At 35.5% G+C, this 17240-nt stretch overlaps 1 protein-coding gene across 1 annotated transcript in view; it reads left to right on the forward strand.

Moving 5' to 3' along the window:
• The window catches only part of DLG2 (discs large MAGUK scaffold protein 2), a 2032915-nt gene that overhangs the window by 443677 nt on the left and 1571998 nt on the right, over positions 1-17240 (forward strand). Inside the window, exons 5-6 of the mRNA XM_063094161.1 lie at positions 4387-4479; positions 4899-4901. Of these exons, the coding sequence (XP_062950231.1) occupies positions 4387-4479; positions 4899-4901 (96 nt within the window). The remainder of the gene's footprint in view (positions 1-4386; positions 4480-4898; positions 4902-17240) is intronic.

Consider the following 17240-nt stretch of genomic DNA (forward strand, 5'->3'; position numbering starts at 1 on the left):
GGAAAGATAGTATTTTATAAATATTCTTTAGCACTTTGCTTTTTTTCGCTTTAACAGTATATCCTGGGGAACAAAACTCACCAGTTTACAGAAATCTTTCTTATCATTTGCACACCTGCGTAGTACTCAGCCAGACTTTTTCAAAAAATATTTTAACATTTATTGTACATATTTGTGTGGTACAGTATGTTGTTTCAATATATGCATATACTACAAAGTGATTTACTAAGGGTAGATAGCATAATTTTTAGACTTTCTAAAGGTTTACAGTGACAAAGACTTCTGTTTCTAGCCATAATGGAGTAACTGGTACTGGATAAGACTCACTAACATAAACAAATATAAAGCTAGAAATGTGCATGAAGGGTACATGTTATTCTTTGTCCTATTTCTGCAACATTTTTGTAAGCCTAAAGTTATTTCAAAATGCATTTAAAAATTAAGGAAAAACACAAAACAATAAATGAATAAGAACAATATGTCTGTGAGATCTTTAGTTTTAAAATATTTTTCCATTTTGACCCCTCTACTTCTTCCCCATCATATCTCACCTCAACCCTTCTTTGGTTCCCTATTATCCCAGGATAATCTAAATTCTTTAGTTTAATATCTAAGATTCTCTTAAACTGGCTCTGCTTACCTTTTCTTTTTTAATTTAATTTTTAAATTTTTTATTAGCATATTCATTGTTACAAATCAAACTTATTCTTTATGCCCCTTACCCAATCTTTCCCCCTCCATGCCCCCTCTCCCTCAGCTCCCCTCCCTCCTCTAATAACCACAGATTTGTTCTCTCCATCTGATAGAATAACCATTCCTCTGTTGGTTTGTTGCCTAGATGATCTGTCCAGTACTGAGACAGTGTGATCAAGTCCTCCCCTATTACTTCTTCAGTTGCTTCTTCTATTACTCTGGAGTGTGATTTTTGTAGAGAGAGGAATTCTTTTTTTTTTTTTTTTTGGTCTCTGCTGGTGCCTCTCCTTGTGTCAATAATAAAGTTGATAGTCTGTCATGCTATCAGCATGCTGGCTGTGACTGCTGCTATAGAGACTAGCCACTTTTGTAGAAGCCATAGCAATTGTGGTAGCTATGGGGGCCTACACCATGTGAAAATGGTGTTTTTGGTGTGCTGTTCTCCTGGTTGCAGCAGGGTTTGGCTTCTCCTGGCTCTAAGCCTCAGGCCCTGGCAGGGCCCTGGGACAGTGGTGGCAGCCTGCCTTGTGTGGCTGGGTTTGGCTTCTCCCGGCTCCATGCCTCATTCTAAGATGTTGTTGCAGAGCAGCTGGAGGGGAGATGGAGAAGGGAAGGGGGAGGGGAAATAAGGTGGGAAGAGCGGGAAGGAGGGGGAGCGTGATTGAGACCCATGGCACCCCCCTCGTTCTGGCAGGGGAGACTATGGGGCTTCCAGCAGTGGCTGGCTCATTGCTGGGCTGGATACAGATGCCAGGGAGGTGTAGCTGAAGCCCTTGGCCCCCGACTGCCCCAGCTTGGAAGCCTGGGAACTTCTGCGGCAGCTTGTTGGTCACTGCTGGGCTGGTTGCGGGTGTTGGAGGGGCGTGGCTGATGTCCTTGGCCCCCCACCGCTCTGGCTCAGGGCTGGAGCACTTTTGCAGTGGCACAGTGGTCATCACTGGGCTGGTTGTGGATATGGGGGGGCATGGCTGAGGCCCTTGGCTCTCCATGTTTACCTTTTTTATTTGATTTTTTTATAACTCCTTGCCTTATGGTTCAGCCTCCTAGTATATGTACTTGTCCAACTACCTCATTCTGTTCTAATACTTCAAAATTGAATTGAAATTGTTTGTTTATACGCTTGCCTTGCTTCTTTCACTCTAAGTTCCTTAAAGATTTAGCATTGCAAGCATTTTATAAATGTTCATCGAACTAAACCACTTTTGAATTTCCAGAACACTTTGCCTGTACTTCTTTTTTGACAATCAAAGCTTTCTACCTGGTTTTATAGTGACTTTTGTACACATTTACTTCCTTTCTTATACTAAATTCTTTATGTACTGTGTCTTCTTTCTGTTTTCCCCATAACATCGTGTTCAAATGTTTGTTGAATCAACAGATAAGCTGAGGAACTTTCCTGATGACATAATCTCTTCTTTTGAGCTCTTAGGTTGTGCCTAATTTTGTTTCTCTTTGTCTAGCTTTTCAAGGAAATGCGAGGCCTTTATCTTCAGGGTGAGAAAGTGGAGTTTACCGTTTTTTTGACAAAGGCAAAGTACTCAGTTTAACTGGTTGTTTGTAATGCTGAGGTGGAGTCTATAAAGCAGCAGCATACTGTATTCTATGAAATGAAAGCATAAGGAAGAAAAAGTGGTATCTTTTCCTCACCCATTACTAGGTTCATGGCTGAGACCCCTATAGTAAAAGACAGATTAACAAGAGAAAAGTACACACATTTATTTAGTATAAGTTTTACATACCACAGAAATGAAGATCCAAAGATACAAGGAAACCTATGTATTTTTATACTAAGTTTGATGAAGAGAAGATAGTCACGCAGAAGTATGACTGGATAAAGGTGGTATGATGTAATGATAATAAACTGCGGGGAACTTAGCAAGGCTTATTTGTTTAGGTTCTTCTTGGCTTCTCTGTGTCTTTGAGGATAAGGCTATTCCTTTCCTCCATATAAGGGGGGTACCTCTAGAATGAAGGTTTTATGACCTGCTTCAGTGGGGAAGGGCAAGGGAAAGGTGAGTGTGACCTTCCTGCTTCTGCTGTTTCCTCAAATGCCAAGGTGCCATATTGGTGTAGCATGTCCTGAACCCCATCAAAAGGCTATTCAACATCACACTTCTGCAGTTTGTAAGGTTTCTTATATCTGAAGAGGATAGTATAGAGTGAAGTGGTTGAGCCTGACATTTCTCTTAGCCAGATCAGAGCTCTTCTCTTCTGTTTGTTCACCAGTCTATACAGCTATTTATTCATTTAATTTAATCTTTTTTTTTTCATTCATTAAATGAATATCCCTGGAGATTTGAGAAACAGTAAGATACCCTGCTTGTCCTCAAAGTAACTTTAATGGGACAGAGTGATATAGAAATATCTAATTTATAATACAGTATATTAATCACAATGATAGATGTAACTATAGTAATAGAGAAGAGGAGCATCTACAACAGACTGGAATCAGAGAAATCTTGGTTTCTGCTCATAGTGCTTGTAAATTTCTCTTCTTTCATAGTCTATGCAGATATATGTCTCTATAGCTACTGTCTGAAAGAGGGTGGGAACTTCTGCTCACTCAGAATGAATTTTAGGAGTTGAGGCTGAGTGGTAGATTGTTGAGGAAGTCCTCATCCAGAGAAGAATTAGCAAAAACCATTTCAGAGCTGTCTTTGAGTCTATTTTCCAGTACTTGGCCTGCAACTACTTCAGGAATTTTTCATTAACATGCATTAAAATGAAAGATCATTATCATGCAGTTGAACATACAGTGTGGTCAACATATTTGCTACCAATTCCCAAAGACATCCTACAGATCCCTTTCATTAGCTCAGAAGTCCCTGATCCTTTCTCTTTCAGAAAATCATGACTGTCAGCATTCCGCCCTTGTCCCTGTCAAGAACTGTGAGGGGTCTAAGATTTATCCTACTTGCAAGTTAAGAACTTAGAGTGTCACAGTTTCGTGGATGCTGCCAGAAGACTTTTAAGACAAGGACAAAGGACTTTATTACTTGCAACAATAGCAATAGCCAGAGTACCAGTATTTTCTTGTACCAGTTTCTCAAGCCCCAGTTCCTACAGGGCAATGAAAAAATGGTCATGTGATACATTCACATTCAATGGGTCATATTATAGGTTATGTTCCCTCAGTTTAGGGAACACATATTTTTTATAATGGTCAGTAAGCAAACAGTAAGTAAATCTTTGCTCTGGAAACAGACATTATGTCTATCATCCAAAGCTGTAGTTATAAAAAATCCTTTAAAAGATAGTCTGGAACAAAGACAGTGAGTGCCTCTGCTTGTTCTAAGAGCTCCAACAGCTACCGCATAATAGAGATTCCTGCCAGTTTGGGAACTTACATAAGGTGAAATTAACCCTTCTCTCTTTATCTTCCCAGTAACCATGCTCAGCTTTTACCGGATCATCAATTTACTTTTGAATAGTCCAAGTTTAACACTCCCTGATGAATAGCTTTGAAATTAAAAAATTTGCCTTTGAATAACTGTCCCAAATTATATTTTCTCTTTGGGAGCAATATAAAAATGGGTTAGAAAGTGCATTCGTATTCTGACACTAACATAAGCAACATCTAATAATACTTATTCAGGTCTAAATATTTTAATGTGCATGTTAAAATTTGAAAAACATTTGATTTACGTTGAAGAAAATAAACAAGAAGTATTGATTTTTAAAACTGTTTTTTAGCTTACAGGTTGCAGTGGAACAAGGGAAAATGCTTCATGTACTGAGCAAAATAAGGAATATCAGTGTTTTGAAAATAATACTGATGAAAAGAAAGTGTAAGTGTTAGAGTGTTTTCTTTGTTTCTATGATTGATAAGAAAGATTTGTTTTGTTCCTTGGGGATACTGCTTCTAGCAGTGTTCAAATAGAAGAAAACATGTAAACTAATTTTTGACTTTGGCCTGGTCAGCATACTAGGTTCGCCCGGAGCTGATACTGAATATGCATCATTTTAAGTAGTTGTTCATTATGAGATCTATGTATTGGTGCATAATCTCAAATTACTGGTATTCCTGAATACTAGCTGACTTCCATTTTCACCAACAATTTGGCTTTTGAGTGGTTTGCTTTTGAAAGGGGCAGGCAGCTGAACCTGCACCCATGAACAATTACACAAACATTTTGTAAGCTTCTTCACTTGTTCTTTTTTGAAAAATGATTTTAACACAGAAGGTGTTATTTAAACTATTTGAGACAGTTATAGCATGCTAAATGTACTTCCAGGAAAGGAAGTCATTTAATTTGGCAATGGCACTGTTCTTCTCCAAAAGAAGAGAGGAAGGGTGACATCCATGCTGGACTCATGAGTACTTAGAAGACAAATATTTAGACTTCCTGGCTGTCTGAAAAGATATTTGTGGTTTTGCTTCCTGAAAATGAAGTCATCTGGCCTCAGTTGTATACAAATGTGCCAACTTGTCAGGCAGCAAGATCAAACAAATGCTGGCAAATATACTAGAGAAACTTTTGTGTTTTCATCACAGGAAAGTATAGTGCTGACCTATGCTACCTCAACTCTAAAAGCTTCAGTTTCTTTATCTTATAGGGTAGTTTTGATTTTTCAGTGTGATCCTGAATATGAACATGTTTAGTACTGCCTAGCAAATAGTAGATTTTCATTCTATTGAAATGAATTTTAAGTTTTACATTTATTTTATTGAGGTGGCATTTTTATTAAAATTTGGAAAACAAAAATAAAGACATCATTGAGAACTTTAGACCTTTATTGATGAAGGAACATTTCACATTTAATGTGGTTCCTTCCTGTATTTTTTACTTTATTCCTATTATTTTCTTTGAGCAATTTAAATTAATTGGAAGTATTTTTAGGGCTATATTTTGTGTTAAATAAACCTAATATGCAAAAGGTAAAGCTTGTAGATTTGATATTCCAGAGTTCTAGTGAGAAACAATGAGGATTTTTAATTGGTTCGTAGAGAAAGGAGGGAACTTGGAGAATGGACGGAAATTTGTGACTAAGTAGATTGAGAGTTGGGTGGTATCAGAACAAAAATGAGGATATTTCAGAGGAAGGTTGACAGAGTAAATCCAATTATGACGTCTTAAATTTGGAGTAACCCGGGAATGACTGAGAGGAAATAGTTTGAGAGAAGATGGACATATTGGTTAGAACTGAGTGTAATATCAAAAGTAAGACTGTATGAAAGAATGGAAAGAGCAAAGGGTCCAAAGTGAGAGACCAGAGTTTATATCTTGGCTCTATCACTATTTAGTCATGTGACTTCAAGCAGATTAAATGACTTAAATTTTTACTTGTAAAGTGAGGTAATACTCAGTGTGCCTATCCTGTAGGAGTGCAATAGGTATCAAATGAACTAGTTACATGTAAAAGGACTGACAGCTAAATGCTCTGGATATTGGGTACATTTAGAGACATGACCAGAGCACTAAATGCCTCTTAAAAATATTTTGTTTTAGATATTGTTTTAGTTGTTTGACATTTTAACTGTAATTTCTTCAGCAGAAAACAGATTTTAGCCAATTTTGTGAATTAGAATTGGTCGATAAAGGGACTAAGTGAATACATGCAAATGTCACACTGGATGGGACAGAAAGTTAGATCTCTTTTAACAGGAACAGAGAGGTAACTAGGTGGAGAGAAACTTGACTGTAGGAAACATGTCAGATTGGTAAGGACTCATGGTATAGGAGTAAGTAATTGGAAGTCAGAGAACTTGGGCCATTGTCTTTGTACACTGACTATCTGGGTGTTTTTGGACATGTCACTCAGCCTATATGTGCCTCAGTTTCCTAATCTAAAATGAAAGGTTTTAATTAGATAATTTATGGGTTCTTCTGTGGCTGGCCAGTTAACTCAGCTGGTGAGAGCATGGTTTGATCCCTGTACTGGCCAGCTGCCAGAGGCGGGGATATATACACGTATGTATATAAACTGATAAGGTATAAAACACTTACAAAATATTGATAGAATAGGGAAATTATTTATTTTAGAGAATCCCAATATTGCCATTTTATGTTTAGGCTATAACGTATATTTATGTTTTGTTAACTAGCTGCACCTTCTGCTTAAGAATAATTTTCCAGCTCACCTCTATTTCTCTACCTACTGCCTTTTCTGATATTTAAGAGGAAACTTCTTTTTCCTTAATGCCACTCAGCCATGGGAAAGAAAGTTTTTAATGTTTTTTTGTTTTAGGGAATGAGAGCAGAACGAGGATTCCCTTGCATTTACATATGTACATTAGATACTATCCATGATCCTTATTCTAAAAGTGATGGTTCCAAGACACTAAATAGTTATATTAAAAACCATAGATCGCAAATTCCGTGTTGGCCTACTGACTCTAGCCGTACTAAAAAAATAAAAGAAAAAAGAAAAAGAGTTTCCCTGTGATGCATTTTATTCATTCATTCAGAAAGTCTCTATTTAGCATCTGTTATCTTCTAAACATGTGATACAGCCACAGACAAAACAGACAAGGTCTTTGCTGTTATGAATAAACTTCAAATAGGGAAAATAGTAAGATATAAATAAAGGAGATAATTTCAGTTTGTGAAAATGGCTATGAGGGAAATAAACCAGAACCATATAGTGGAGAATAATGGAAGGAAATCTAATTTAATTAGGGGTGTGAGTTTGGGAAGGAATTACTGAGGTGGCAACATCTGAGCAGAGACCTGAATGATGAGAAGGAACCAGCCTTGTGAAGATCCAGAGGAAGAGAGTTTCTGGCAGAAGAAACAACAAATTCAAGGTCCTAAGGAATAATTAAGGTGAAATACTATATTTGAGGAACAGATAACAGGCCAGTACTATTGGGATGTATGGTGGAGTGTGGAAAGGGCATTTAACAATACTGCTGAGGTTATTTATATTAACTGGAAAGCAAAATTGCATTTCAGACCATATAGCTTTTTAGATATATGGCTTGTACACAACTGTTTGGATTTCTGGAATCTATTCAACTTACAGCATTGTATAATAATAGGAAAAACCGAACCTCATTGGGAATGTACTTAGTGTTCAGCAAAGTTTATATAAACTTTGATTTGTTAGGGAAAGAAACAGAATTTTTATTGAATGTTTTCACCATTTATAGCTTATCACTTACAATTATCTAAATTTCAAAGGTTGTTTAGATTTTGATAATAACTGGGAGAGCTACATGGCTATAAATAATGTTCTAACTCATTTGTATATGCAAAATTGACACACAATTCAGGTCTATATATTTGAAAACCATGGTAAAAAACAGGTTAAAAGTGTAAATTTCTTGATTTTTGTAGCAATTGTTGCTTATTTAATTTTTATATTTCTTTTACAAAGTTACACATTTAACTTGCACAGAATACATAGACTCCTGATTTTCATGAATTATTTTTAGGATCCAATACTATTCTGATATTTTTTCATCATAGAGACTCTCAGGAAAAGCCAGTCCTTTTCAAGTTTATCCTAATTTCCTACTTGCCTCTGGAGAGTTTGGAAATGAGGCCAGGCATTTTGCCATGACCTGCATGCAGTCTATTTATTTTACTAAGTTAACAAGCTTTGCAGATGTCATTCGTGTGCCTGCTGTCCTGGGTTTATGGGGAACAGACAGACGGGGATGGGAGTCCAGGTGGGTGGATTTCTTCTGTTATTTCTCTTGGAGCTAATCTTTCTAATGTGAAGTCCATTCCCTCTGGGGTTGCTCCCAAGGCCTTTATCAGCTATGGAAAACCTCATTGTAGGACCTAGAAATGCATCTATCCTTTTAGTGGGATTCCAGGTTGCTTGTAATTAGTCTGCATAGAATCCAGGCTACCTGTGGCTAGAGAAGGCCTTTGGGATATGTTTGTGCCACAATTTCAGGATGGACCTAGAGAGGCAGAAACTGCCTCAAGATTTGGGATATTATGAGATGGAAATACCATGAAACTTTGCACTCTGGGTTGGAATTGCCTAGGTTCTGTGTCACTGAGGGCAAGTCATATAACCTCAGGAATTTTCAGTTTCTTTCTTTATGAAATGACGATTATAATTCCTTCCTGAAGGGTGTTCTGGCCATCAGAGATAAATATTTACAAAGTATTTGCCACAGTACTTCAGATAACAGCCACTTAATAAGTTACCAATGTTACTAATAAAAATGCTTACATTTATTACTGTTTTTCTATCACAAGAGCAAACACCTAGTTTCAGCAGTGTCCTGTAGTTGCAGAACTTTAGCTGGAAACTGCACTTCTTCACTACAGACGGCACTGTTCCAAACCATACTTTCTTGAATCAGACTGAATTTGCTAATGAAAATATTTTTATTTGCAAATGCCTTCAGCTACATGCACCAGGATATCTCTTTATTAAATATATATATATATATATATACACCAATAAATATATATGTGTATTCGGTTGTCCCTCAGTATCCATGGGGGATGGGTTCCAGGACCAGCTGCAGATACCAAAAACCTTGGATGCTCATGTTCCTTATATAAAATTGCGTAGTATTTGCATATAACTTACACGCATCCTCCTGTATACTTTAAATAATCTTTAGATTACTTATTATACCTAATGCAATGCAAATGCTATGTAATAGTTGTTATACTGTATGTTTTTTTTAAAATTTGTATTATTTTTTATTGTTGCATGGTTATTATTTATTTACTTAATTCTGAATATTTTTGATCTGTGGTTGATTGAATCCATGGGTGCTGAACTCATGGATATGAAGGACCAACTGTATATCTATATATGTTATAGTTACTCTATGTGTATATGACTCTCATAAGAACAAGGGATGCATATTATAGGTTTAAATAGGTTTTTAAAAAATTTCCTGTGATAATTCTTTCATTCCACAAATATTTATTTTGTTCCTCTTAAATGCAAAGTCCTATGCTAGGTGCCAGAAATATAGATTAAATCTGTCCTCAGGGGACATAGATTCTAAAAAGTATAGACACAGGATGTATTGCACTTCTAGAGATTTTTTTCCTTGTTGGTAACAAAATAAAAGTAATGCATTCAAATGGGTAAGGTTTAGGCTTAGTGCAAGTAATTAACAATAGCAATTTTCTGATATCAAACTTTCATTGGTAGATTTTACTATGAGTTAATACATTCCTGGCTTGATATCATTAACCTTAAGGAATATAAAGTAAAGCAGTCTGCAAGTTTTGGCTTTATATTTTGCCAAATATTTCTTGTGAAATCACAGGCCCAGTTGAGCTCTATGTTTGAAAAAAAAAAATGCTTCAAGTAGATGCCTTGTTAATTTTAAAAATAAAATAATGCTTCCCTTGAGGAAAAGGAGTGGATTATTTTCTATCATCTTCATATTTCAGGAAAATCAATGGAAAGTACACACAAAGTAGAAAGCTACATCCTAAGTGGGACTACACTTTAAAAGGTTATGTATATACTTATATCTAAACATACATTATCAAATTAATAACTTGTGAATACAAACTAATGCATATACACCATGCATATTGTACATGCGTTTGCAGCATAGTTGTACTAACTTTATATTATATAAACAATGTGTTTTCTTTTTTCCAAGCAGAAGTTACACGTTCAGTTTATGAGATGCCTTCCCCAAAGTACTTTTATTTAATGGAAACCCATGGGATGTTTATTAAGCTGACTGTATAAAGGTGTACAGTATTATTGATTCATTCCTTTCTGAAATATAATAGAGTTCATGGAATTCATTTTCCTCCCAACTTCTAGCTGACTCCTATGGGTTCTTATCAACTCAGCTCAAGGTTCCTCCATAGAAAGCCTTCCCTGACTACTCCATTTTGGGGTAAATGCCTCTATTTTGTGATTCTAAAACTCCCCAAGTGCTTACTGTATAGTTTTATAGTTTTTTATTCACTTGTGAGCAGGGATCCTACTAGCTTTTGCTCACCCTTGTGTCTCCACATAAGTATATTCTCAAGTATATTTGTTGAATGAATGAGATACTAGACTAGGCACTGGGAATAGAGAGTCAAAACGACCCTTAAGGAGCTCAATTTAGTGGGTGATACAGACATTAATCAAATAGTCATATAGTGAACCTTCAAAAAACATGTGTCAGATGAATGACTTAGGGAGTGCCTACGGTATGCCAGGATGAACTGACTTTCATTTCTGCAGGTCTTTGTAGATTACAAAGGGCTTTCATCTGTGATCAGCCAGAGTCAGAAGACTAATCAGGCTCCCTCTGCCAATTTCCCCCTATCTTAGCTTCCTCCTCTCTAGGGAGATGGAATGCAGTTCTAAAGCTACCTCTCTTCCAAGGATACCTTTTGAAAATATCTATCGTACTCTGCTATCCAATTTACTTCCTCTTTCTTTCTAACCCTTGACTGTCTTTATTCTGATCATGATTAACAAAGCCATGGACTTGCAATTAAGAGACTTGGTCTTTAATGTTGGCATTGAAAAGTTACTAGGTTCTCGGGAAGTCGTTTATACTTCCTAAACTTATGAGAATGTCCCAACTGCTTTGTCAATTTTAATGTGCTATAGTGACATGAAGCCTAATTACTTTGAACATGAATATGGCAATCAAGTTTCTATTACATATTAGATACTTTGACTGTGTCAGGGAAGCACTTTGGTACCTGGGAATGTTCAAGGACATGATGTTTTGCCTACTCTGAGATATGCTTAGGAAGTATATTTTCATTATCACTGAACCATAAGATAATTACCTAATTGAATGGACCAGAGCATGGGTTTTATTTGTGTTGTTCAACTTGAAAATTATCTGAAGTTTGCTACACCAGTAGGATAATAGTTCAAAGGATATTATTTTTTAACTACAAATAATTTTTTGAGCCAGTTTTAAGAGATTTTATATCAAATTGAACTTGAGGAGCTTTTCCCTTTCTTTTTCACTGAATACATATCAGATTTTCTATGAACTTTTTTTTTTTTTTTTTAAATCTTTAGAAACAGTTTAACATTTTGTTAAAATAATGACATGTCAGTTTCTGAGACATTTATCTATTTAGCATTTAGGGGGAATTTAAGGTTAGAACCTGAATAATTTTTGAAAAGTAAAAGAATGTTATATGTCCATCCTTTTGTCAAATTGTTTATTATAGAAAATATACTTTTTATAGAAAAAGAGAGGGTAGAGAATGGTCCTGCTGGTATCTTGAGGAGGTAGTTGAAATGTATGGGTCCCTAGAGCTTTCTTCTTGATATTGTCAATGGTACACTTGACCATGTGTTATCTTCCTAGTGAAAAGGAGATGTTAGTTTTCCATTTTTATTGGTCAGACAGTACTTTCCATTGTCATTCACTGTGTCTCTCACTCCCTTTCTCTCTTTTCCCACCCGCCTCCTCTCTGAGTGCCTTTCTATTTGTTTCAGTCTGTCTCTGGCTATGTATCTAAAACAATGGAAAAAAAAATACATCATTATCCAGAATGATGCTTGTCAAGCATCTCAAAGGCAGTCTATGTAACAGCTTCACTGGAAGAAAGGGAGGGACTTGGGAGAGGCTGGAGGGTTAATCATTTGGCTGTTAAAATGCTGCAGAAGGGGAAACAAAGCTCTGCCCACATAATAAGTGCCTGCAGACAGCCAGGGAGGAGGGAAAAGTTTGGGGAAGAACTCTTTTTTTTTTTTTTTTTTGGTCTCAGAACGTGGGACTTTGGAATGTAAGCACTTTGGAACCTCCTCCCACTCCAATTTTATAATATACTCATTTGTATAAATATTCAGGCTGTTTGTGTATTGGCATTTATCATAAACCACACGAATAGGTACACAAATAAAAGGAGAAATTTAATGTTTTCCAAGTCAAACCTCCAAATCCAGTTTCTTTATGTCCTTGGCGCGATTTTCCTTATCCAGCTGTTAGTCATTTGTAAGAAGCTGCCCTTGTAATTGCAAGTGAGTTGAGATGTGATGTGTGCAGCACTGCATGCACCTTAGCTTTTCAGTCATATCTTTCGAGTCATTTAGGCTCCCGGGAATCATGTTTATAATAAAAAGCTTTTTATTACCAAAAGCCGTTGTTCTGGCAGCGGAACGACAGCCCTTTGATAGATGTGCTGGGTAGTTTTTTGTGTTGTGCTTACTCAGAGTTGTTAGCAGGAAAGACGAAGGCAGCAAAAGGGGGACTTTGGCAAAGGAAATCTTATGGGTATACTGAAGCAGCAGATCAGAATTCAGAAACAAGAGCGAGAGCTGAAATGTGATTCTCTGGTGATTGGTGTAACACTCATCTCCACGATAGAACTGTGCGGGGCACTCACAGGAGCCTTGTTCTGATCACGGAATCTGCTAAAAGACCATGCAGCGGTGGAGCCCAGCAAGCCACCGGGAAGTTTTGCCGGAGCTGATTTCTAGGGGATTTTCTGGTGCCTAGGAGAATCCTGCTTGCCTTGAGCTGTATGGAGGAGGGCTCGAGTTTCCCATGAGGTGCCCCCTTGGAAAAGCCGTCTGTGCAGAATCCAGGCTCTGCTTCTCTCTGTGTGCTATTTGCCAAAAGGCTTTTCTCACCTTTGCTGATTTGCTGGTTTCATTTCCATGTACTGAGTCCTGTGTAGGGATCCAGGATGGATTGCCTGTGCATTGTCACCACAAAGGTAGGATAGGAAACAGGGCTGTTGTGTGCAGCATTTTTTTCTGTTATTATTCTGGTCCTGTAATTAAATACTTTTGGTAGGTGCTGCCAGTTCATAAGGTAAAATGATTAGTATAATTTACTTTGCTGGGCGTTTTGTTCCCTAAGAGGGTCCGAAGATCCTGTCTTTATGTGATTTCAACTTCTTAAGGTGATATTGCATGTTTATGCAAATGAAAGGAAAATTTGCCTGTGTTTTTTATAGCTCTATTAGCTTTTGCATCTATTTATAGCTCATAATTGAAATATCTATAGTAGTAGTGTAGCTCACACATCATTCTAACATATCAGGGTAGTCTTTCCAAGTGTGATAATTAGCTTTTCATTTAAAAACCATGTCATCTATGTTTGAAGAAGCCAATCAGCTTTAAAGTGGCTTGACATATTGTTTCTGATTGGAGAATTCTGATATGCTGCATTTTAGTGATTTTTTTTTTAAAGAAAAAAAATCTTTAGGCCCTGATTTAAAACAAACAAACAATGTTTAATGTTTAATTGATTCTTTCTATCTTGATTAGAAGCAAAAGACATATTTGCATTATCAAAAATAGAAATAAAAGTGGGAATGGAATAAAGTCAATGGGCAATCCTTTTATGAATTTATTTTACGTAAAATACCTAAAGATTTTAAACGCATTAATTTTACTCTGTCATCAGTTCTAGTGCATTTAAATTTTATAAGCACCTGATTATTTGAATAGAAAGTACTATTATTTTTAGAAAAAACTAATTAAAAGACACATTCATTAGCTCCCTTTTCATTTTGCATGGAAGCATACCATGAGTTAATTTGAGCCATGTTTTTTAGTATCTCATATTGATTTGGATACCCATTAAACATGACAAAATCAATAGCTTGGTGCAGGAGACTCACTAAGTATAGATTTCCCATGATCTCCTTTTCCCGCTAAAGAAAATATTATTTAATTTTGAAGCCACAAACCAAATTCCCCGTGAAATGACCGTAAATATTTTACTTTTACAGATTAAGTTCAAGAAAATTTTAATGGATATTTTCCCATAAAGCCTAGTATAACATGGCAGCTTCAGGTGATGTTAGTAGATTTAAAGCCTAAAACTTCTAGTTGAATTAGTTGACCGGGCCTCTAAATTACATGAATACCTTCTTATACTTTTAAAAATTGCCAAGCATCTCATTCAGTTTTTCCAATTAAGCCAGTAAAAATAAACTAAAATAAATTTAAAAAAATCGAAGTGGAAAATTGTATGTCTTTATGTAGTTTAGGAAAGGAACTATTCTCTTAAATATGTTTTACTCTTATTGAGGTGTTACACTTGGTGTTACTTTTCTTGAGAAAATACTATCGAATCTAACCTATGTGTGTTTTGTAATTATTTATTCCCAAGTCAATAATTTCAGATACTGTGAAACATAATTAGCATTTTAAAAAAGTTGTAAAAAGTTATTAATTAGAAGTCTATTGCACTGAACAAGTTAAATCAACACTGAAACCAAAGTTCCCTCAGTTTGGGAAACATGATCTAATCAAAAAACATGTCGTGTGTTTTATATTCACTTACCAACATATTAATGACCACAGGTACAAAGGTAAGAAATACTATTATTTTGCTTTAAATTTGAATAAGAGGTAAATGTCATTATTTCAGTATTTTGATTTATCATATATATATTATATAATTTAACAGGATAAACACCCATGTGAAATTTCATGAATTTTCTTAATTATATTCATGAATATTTCTAGGGTAGCATGTATATCATCTTTAAAGAACAAACACACAACAAAGTTACATTATGATGTTTAAATGGTAAATAATGCATGATTGATTAAAAAACTGCATGCATTGAGACTACCCAAAGGACTTCAGATTGCAAATCCTATCCACTTCACTTCACTTACCACCATTGATACTTTACTCTGTTTTCCCAAGTGGCCTTGCACTTGGGATGCTCTTGATCCATTTTCTTGGGACTCTTTGACAGGAAACTTGCCAACAATTTGGAAATTTTAATTCTATCTATCTCCCTGAGCCTCTATTTCCTTGTCTGTGAAAAGGATATGATGTTACTTATGTCTAAGTGATGCTGCAGTAAGGTATGTAAAGTACCTAGCACAATTCCTGGCATATGGAAATAATGTAGAATAATTAATATAGGATAATTTATTGAGAAACCTACAATTTCTATTTTTAATAAATCCATTTATTTGGGTATGATCACTGAGGAAAATGAGGTCATCTGTATAACACTGGTTAAACACAATTTAGTAACTAATGCAGTGTGTTTTATATAGTGGAATTTCCTAAATATGTTTTGAATAATTGAAAAATAATAATCCCAATAATTTAGACAACTGAAATATAAGGAAAATAATGTTAGACTAAGTTGAGGCAGTCATGCTGTTAGATGATTGGCCAATAGGACAATAGTTCTGGGTAATACGCAGAATATTCTGGATTAAATTTAATGAAATGCAAATTGTCAATATGATTTTTCTTTTACTGTGTAGGTATTCTCATGTATTATATGCAATAGCATATAGGATTTGATATAAGAATAGAAAAAAATGTGAAACTGAAAAATCAAAGTAAATCTGCACTTTGTAACTTTGGGCACCAGCATCTGGGCATTACTGTCTTTCTCTGTAAAATGAGTATCCTTCCTTTTCTATCTCTGATGTAATGTTATTTTAAAGTATATATTACCTCTGAAAATAAAATTATAAGATACTAAGTATCCTAAAAGTGGTAGTGGGTGAATCATACATTGGTATCATTTCAGATGTTCATTGGCCATAGTTATAGACATTAAAAAAGTTTTAAAAAGTAACCTACAAATAAAACTGCAATATGTTATGTTAAGCTACTGCTATAATTCGTTATAAAGGCATGATAGCATTATTAATTTTTAATATGTTTAACAGGTTAATGTGCATAATAAAATTCAAATAGCAGAATGAAAAGTAGAGGCAGCATAAAAGAAGCTTTTATTGATGTAGTTAATACTACATCTGTTCTGTAAATATGATTTTACTCTGCCTCTGTCAACCCACCATCTTTTAAAAGAATTAAAGTCACCCAAAATTTCTAACAGGAAATAAAAGTTGTTATGGACATTTAAAATATATTTTTATCAAGGCTAGTATCACATTATTTATTATGACCTTAATAGAAAAGAAATGGCATGTTGTCCTTTTGGAAATGGACTCATAATAAAAATATTTACAACTATCGGTTTTGGGGGAGCTAAATAATTTTTCTTTTCCACCAGAGCTTTATGTAGAGAAAACGAAACAAATCACCAAGGCAACAAATGGTTTCCTAAGTGGCTCTGTGTTCATAGACAAAGTTATTTATTCATGCAGGTGTACAGTAGCATCTGCTCTTGCAGTAGAAGTGGCACATCTATTCATTCATTGTCTTCATCTAACAAGTATTTATTTAATGCCTGCTATGTTCTTGACATAGTGAAGGCATAGAGATACAATGAGCAATATGTTCTCATGAAGCTTTTAGTCTAATGGGGAAAACAGCCAATTATAGAAATAACAGTGATGTTTGATAAGGAAGTGAATACAGGGTGCTATGGAAATGAGCATACGGATACCTAAAGAATCTGATTTTATGATTATTTTCCCCATTTATCTCTCTTGACTGGACAGAAGCTCCATGGGGGAAGGGACTATGTCTCTATGTCTATTTTTTTTTTCATTTTTATATAAGTAATATCTGGGACATTAAAGGAACTTGATGAATTTAATTTAAACTATTTAGACCAACCCAATGAAGTAAAACCCTCCACGTATTAAGGATGAGGCTCATCATACAACTAAGCAGTTTCATAGTGGTGGTTCAAACTCAGGCATTTATGATTCTGTATTCGTGCTCCTATCCAATATCATTGTCTCCTGGTTGAATCACATCAAAGTTATTATTTAGTTAAAACATATGCTTG

The sequence above is a fragment of the Cynocephalus volans genome, chromosome 4, assembly GCF_027409185.1.
Source record: "Cynocephalus volans isolate mCynVol1 chromosome 4, mCynVol1.pri, whole genome shotgun sequence".
NCBI lineage: Eukaryota > Metazoa > Chordata > Mammalia > Dermoptera > Cynocephalidae > Cynocephalus > Cynocephalus volans.